The sequence below is a fragment of the Gossypium hirsutum genome, chromosome D04 (assembly GCF_007990345.1).
Source record: "Gossypium hirsutum isolate 1008001.06 chromosome D04, Gossypium_hirsutum_v2.1, whole genome shotgun sequence".
Classification (NCBI taxonomy): Eukaryota; Viridiplantae; Streptophyta; class Magnoliopsida; order Malvales; family Malvaceae; genus Gossypium; species Gossypium hirsutum.
In genome coordinates this window covers 30,888,626-30,895,275 of record NC_053440.1, presented here as the reverse complement: position 1 = coordinate 30,895,275, position 6,650 = coordinate 30,888,626, and the positions used below count along the sequence as shown (strand labels likewise).

At 32.0% G+C, this 6,650-nt stretch overlaps 1 protein-coding gene across 2 annotated transcripts; it reads right to left on the bottom strand.

The window, feature by feature from the left end:
- Positions 1 to 3,668: 3,668 nt before the first annotated feature.
- Positions 3,669 to 5,027, bottom strand: LOC107899217 (dirigent protein 2). Of its 2 annotated transcripts, none has more exons than XM_041091247.1 (2): positions 4,790 to 5,027; positions 3,669 to 4,401 (listed from the first exon to the last, which is right to left on the bottom strand). In XM_041091247.1, exon 2 carries the CDS (start codon positions 4,345 to 4,347, stop codon positions 3,757 to 3,759), a length of 591 nt encoding a protein of 196 aa, XP_040947181.1. In that variant the 5' UTR covers positions 4,348 to 4,401; positions 4,790 to 5,027; the 3' UTR covers positions 3,669 to 3,756. The 2 variants fall into 2 exon arrangements, with proteins under 2 accessions (XP_040947181.1, XP_040947182.1); XM_041091248.1 differs by having other exon boundaries at positions 3,669 to 4,371.
- Positions 5,028 to 6,650: the final 1,623 nt, after the last annotated feature.

Sequence of the window (6,650 nt, the reverse complement as noted above, 5' to 3'; positions counted from 1 at the left end):
GAAGCTAGTAATTTGTTAATGAAATAAATGTATACAAATAGATGTTTTGATATTTGCTCGGTATATGATATGTACTAATTAATGTTTAAAAATCTTTTAAGTATTTGAATGATATGAAATTTTGATTAGTTAAATGGTAATGAAAGGGTTGAAATTCGAAACATGATTTGAAAATGTAATTTAATTAGTAAAGCATGATTGATATTTGATGTGGATTGTTAATGACCTATGTTTTGACGAATAAATTGTTTTAATCATTAGGTAAGATAAATTAGGGTTTAAATATATATATTTACATACACATGACGCATATTTATATACAGCTATGGTATTTGGTTCATTTTGTTAAGTATGAGATTTTGATATTTAGTAATGTTTCGTAACCCTAATCTGGCGACGGATACGGGTTAGGGGTGTTACAGAGTACGTCACATGTTTCATATTCTAGTGTAGCGGGATCTCTCATATATGTTATGGTTTGTTCACATCCAAATTTATCATATGCAGTCAGTGCAGTTAGCAGATACATGTCGTATCCCGGTAAAGAACACTGGAAAGCAGTTTAGTGGATTTTAAGATACTTACGAGGTACTACTGATGTTTGATTACAGTTTGGAAGAACTAGAGATGGAGTCATTTGGGTATGTTGATGCTGATTTTGCTAGAGATCTTGATAGAAGAAGATCTCTCACAGGTTATATCTTCACAATTGGAGGTTGTGCAATCAGTTGGAAAGTCATTTTGCAAACTAAAGTCGCTTTGTCTACCACTAAAGTTGAGTACATGGCGATTACTGAGACTTGTAAAGAAGCAATTTGGTTGAAAGGGCTTTTTAGTGAACTCAATGAAGACCTTCAAATTAGTATAGTATTTTGTGACAATCAAAGTGTCATCTTCCTTACAAAAGATCAAATGTTTCATGAGAGAATAAAACACAGTGATATTCAGTATCATTTTGTTCATGATATTATTGCTCGTGGTGATATTGTTCTGAGCAAAATTAGTACTCATGAAAATCCTGCAGATATGATGACTAAGTCACTTCCTATAACTAAGTTTGAACATTGCTTAGACTTTGTTGGTGTTCATTGTTGAAGTTAAGCCCTTAAGGGGTTTTATGGAAGAGGTGGAGAACTTGTTCGTTGAGAGTTCGCGATGGAGAACTTGTTCATTGAGAATTCGTGTCTAGGTAGAGATTGTTAGAATTGAGTGACCCGAATCCTTATTTAAATAAAATACAGCGGTAAAATAAAATAAAAGTAAAATCCATATAGAACTACATTTCTTTAATTTTATTTTAGAATAAGGTTTTTTTAAACCTTATTAAACTCTAACTATTTGATATTGATTAGAATAATGTGTTTTAATCTTACTACACTCCTTTTATTAGAATATTGTTTTACAAGCATATAAATAGACATAGTAGTCTACTCCTCTTGTAATTATTTGAATTTGATATAGTGAATTATTTTCTCCTCTGCCTGTAATTTTTTCCCGAAAGGGTTTTCACTTAAAATCAGTGTGTTTTATTTTTTTCTCTTTTCTTTACCATATATTGTCATTATCAACATTTTATTTTTCACAAAATCACTTTATGCCGTACTTTTATCTTAAAAAAAAAATTAATGATGCGGTATGCCAATAGCTTTGGCCCTCTCTGACTTACTCACGTCACCACTTTATATAAACACTCTGGAAAGAGTGATTTAATTATTTTTATTCCAAGCCAAGGATTATAACATTCTTTTAGTGGTATTGGGAAGACCACAGAGGATTATGACTCATCAACCACTTTGAATATGAGTATAACTAATGATATTGGATTCAATTAATCAACACTTCGACAAGAGAAATCTTTCCAAAACTGTTTTCCCCGTTAGAGAATTTTACCACTCATCCAATAAACACGTTAAATTAAGCATTTATTATCGTTTCAAAAAAATAATTGTTTTGATATAGCAATCACTATTTTTAGTCATAATCTCTATTTAATTTTTAAATTAAAAAAAAAACGTATTTAAATATGCTCGTATTTACATATTTTTAATTACTATATTAGTAATGATGTCAACTAAACTAATGTAAGAATTATTTTGTTACAATGGCATTGAAAAATTTTTATTTTTATTTTTATTTCCACCGCAATATTTATACCATTTATTCGATTGGTATCGACATTATTGCTAATGCAGGAGGTTGTAAGTGTGAGTGCGTTAAAGCGCATTATCTTTTTATTTAAAGGTTAAGGCTGAGGGTACTCCAAATTGATATCTGCATTACGACTATATTATTTTTCATTTTTTTTTTGTTTCAAAAGAAAAAGGTCCACTATGTATCAAATTAAAAATACTGAATAAGCGAAGAAGCCATTTTACAAACAGTTTAGATCCCAATAAATTGTCTTAGAGGCAGAAACTGCATTTCATTATATGTTCATGTTATGTAATCTCAGATAAATTAGAGAAATTTGTATATACTCTTATTTAGGAAATACAAAGATAAAGATCACGTTATTATGAAAATAAAAATAAAATCCACACATATTTTACAGCATAGCTAGTCGAATATATATATATAAATAATAATTGATACAATTCATGCTTCACATTGAATTGATTATCTAAAATTTTTAAATTATAGAATAAAAATTTGAAGGTAAAAATATATTTTGTTCCTCTACATTTTGTACATTTAGAATTTAGTCACTTACTATTATTTTTAGGAATTTAGCACATTTACTTTTCAGATTTAAAAATTTAGGTCCACTTGTTATCACCATTAAAATTCTTCAATTAGATTATATGGTATGACATGCTGAAATATTAAAAAAAAATCACTTGGTAGTCCGTAACAATATAAAAATGATATAAATAAATTAGGATTTTTCCTTAAAAACACCAATAAACTTGTCATTATAAAATATTTTTTTTGTTGGAATAGTATTTTTAAGAAAAAAATTAATGTCAACATTTTGATTGAAATAGCTAACACCAATTACATTATAAATGTAGAGGGACCAAATTATGTCAAAAACTAAATTGTATAGATTAAATCTCAAGTTTGAGCATAATCTAAGGGCCAAATTTAAAATTTGATCATTGTCTTATAATGTCAAAAATGTAATGCAATTATGAAAACCTAAAACAAAACCAGCCATGTGTCATTTCTAAGACTCTTGAGACATTTAAATTCTACATAACCATGTAATATTTTAATAAAAAAATTAACCACATTAACTATTTCGACTAATTAATAACATTATAAAAATATAGAAATCAAATTAGATTAGAAAATAAATTATAAAAATTAAATCTCAAATTTAGATATAATATAAAAGGACCTAAACTATAATTTAACCATTTTTTTACAAAGCAAGTAACCATTAACACGGTTATTAATTGGTTTAGGATTTGTAATCTCTTGTTGGTACCACATTGATAACTCTTTTTTAAGGAAATTTATTAATAATTAAGTAATTATTTTATAATTTTTTATAATTGAGTGATCAATAAAAAATTTATTAATAATTAAGTGATTATTAATACAATTTACTTTTAATTTACTTGAATAAATAATATTTGGATAAATAGAAAGGAGAATATGTGTAATATGAGGCAATAATACCATAACTATATAGATAACATTTTATCATACGTAAATTAAGATAGTGAGCTCGAAATCATAAATTATTACTTATCAAGCAAAGTAAACCCATAAATGTAAGCAACAAAAATATCAGAGAAATTAAAGTGATCATCAGCGATAATGGAATACAAATACATTATACTCCACAATAGCCTCGACTTGACTCATTGAGCGAGTCCTCGCCTGAGCATAGCCACGAGCGAATCGGAAAACGCCAGTCCCACCAACGATCGGCATCTCTGGCATAGTGGAAAAAGCCTCGTTGCGCGCCAAAACACTCAGAGTGCTGCCATTATATTTCCCTTCCGTGAAAGCGAAGTTGAGCACCATTAACAAGCTAATCTCGGTGTGGGAGGAGTATGCATACATTCCCTGTGCTTTTCCCACCATTTTGGAGTTGATGTCGGGCTTGATCGTCAAAGGGTCATCGATCACATATATGTCTCCGAAGAATGATGAGGAACGGTGGGTTGAAGATGCTCCGGCGACACGAATGACGGTGGCATTTTTGCCGGAGACTATGTCATGGAAGTAAAAGTGAAGGTGGGATAGCTTTGCTCGCTTGAGCCCTAGTGATGATGGAGATATGTATTTGCCGAAAACCTCGGAATCGGATCGATGATCGGCGATGACAAGTGTTGAGAATAAGGCGATGATGGTGAAGGTTTTCAGCATTAAGTCGACCATTGTTGATTGGAACATTCGCAGGCTCAAAGAGTTCAAAATCTAAATGGTTTTTTAAGACTTAAAATAAACCTAATTTTGTTCAAATTATAATACAAAAATCACCAGCCATTGAGATTCAATGTGTCAGTTTTTCGCTGTTCTTCATTTACCTTTTATTTCTCAATATATAGATTCTGTTTAATTACTTTTCCATTTCGATAACAAATGAAAATAAACAAAAAGGAAAGCAATTTAAGTTCAATTTTAAGACAGATCTCCCAGAAATCTTTCTTCTTTTATTGTTCATCTCATCTTTTAATACAACATCCACTATTTAAAATGTTATAATGATTTTGCAAAAATAAATTGATTATCAGTTTCTTAGCTAAAGCTTATATATATATATATTTTGGTGAAGCTTATATGTACTTTCAGGTACAAGGAAAACAAACATCAAGGAAAAGAACATAATAAGTACCTTGAAGGTTTTGTTCCATTCCTTTAGACTGCTTTGTTCTGCAGTTCTGCTATGACTAGCCCACCACCATGAGTATACATTGTTAGCTGCTCTCTGCAACAAATTTTCAATTCCTTTAAATTACTATTTTGGTTTGATTTTCTCTCTTGAAATGCGAAAAACATATAAGTAAAACTCTCTTTATGTGACTATGAAACAAACTAAATAGGCCATGAATGTGGCATTCTACCAGGGTGTGCAGGGCACCCTACTTTTTTTGCTTTAAGTGACTTGTCTCTATTTAAAAAGAAATTATTTGATATATTAAAACCTTAAATATAATAAAATAAATACAGCCATATAGTTTAAAGAAGATTTGCAGAATAAATGCTCAGATTAAAAAACAATACTATATACAATACGCTAACATACATCTTCTGCAGTTGGTCGGTCTTTTGGATCAAAGGCAAGCAACCTTTGCTGCAGACGTAGAGCCAAGGGATCTACATTTGGAATTTTTTGTTCAAGTGGAACAGGTAACCTATTAAGTATCTTCTTGCCTTCTCATTTCGAACCTGTGAATGGCAAGAAAAATAAGCAATCATGTCTGTTTTGTGAATTGAACTTCCTCTATGTACACTGAAATTGATAAATTTCTATATATTTTCATATTTTGGATAAACACAAGCTTAAGCAATGTCATGATCATTGTGCAAACCTGACCTAAAAGTGAGGGAAATATAGTTTTGTTATACATCAGTGATCACCGGCTTGAATCCTAGATAGGATCTGGGTCTCCTACCTGCGACCCAGATAGGTCCCATCAGACGATTGAGTGTGCAGCGAACCACGAGAGGACAGCGAGGGGAGCTTGGTGACCCAACTCGCAAGGAGAGCTCATACATACCAAGGGAATGCCGTGGTCTTAGTTCGCATATACTCAAAGAGCTCGAAGAAGGGAGACCGCATGGTCTGGAAGGCAACCCAGAGGGAAACACGTGTCCAGCATACCTAAGTTCTGCTCAAAGTGTCAATCCTAAGAATAGTGGGGTCAAGTCATAAACAATGGAGTCATGTCATGAATAGTAATAGTATGTATAAATACCTGAATGTTCCCATTAATAAAATAAAAGACAAAATTACTTAACAATTGGTGTGGTGAGCGTGGATGAACTTCCGATCATCAGATTTCTTTAGTTTGATTTTCTTTTCTCAAGTTTCAGAATAGAAATGGCTCACTCAAATGAGAATTTCCCCTTCAACCTTTCGTCAAGATAGGCTGGAGCATCAAGTTCCAGCAGTCAGCACAATGAAACGGATTTGTTTGTTGGATGGTTTGCCAATAGACTGGAGAACTTCGACAGTGCAGTTTATTAAGGAGTTTCTGGTCTTCTAGACTTGAATGTTTCTGCCAATCAAGGGTTATCGCTTCCTCCTAGCCAAGAGGAACCCCCACAACAGTTCTTTGCTCTTCAAGTTTCATTTTCTTTAGTTTGATTTTCTTTTCTCCGATCATCAGATTTCTTTAGTTTGATTTTCTTTTCTCAAGTTTCAGAATAGAAATGGCTCACTCAAATGAGAATTTCCCCTTCAACCTTTCGTCAAGACAGGCTGGAGCATCAAGTTCCAGCAGTCAGCACAATGAAACGGATTTGTTTGTTGGATGGTTTGCCAATAAACTGGAGAAATTCGACAATGCAGTTTATTAAGGAGTTTCTGGTCTTCTAGACTTGAATGTTTCTGCCAATCAAGGGTTATCACTTCCTCCTAGCCAAGAGGAACCCCCACAACAGTTCTTTGCTCTTCAAGAGCAAATAAGGTTCATGAGGGAGTAGATGGTCGCTCAGGAGGCTCTATTCGAGCAACAACAAGTTTTTCAATA

Bases quoted from the DNA above. Each gene is read 5' to 3' on its own strand.
- LOC107899217 (XM_041091247.1), bottom strand. From the start codon at position 4,347: ATGTTCCAATCAACAATGGTCGACTTAATGCTGAAAACCTTCACCATC.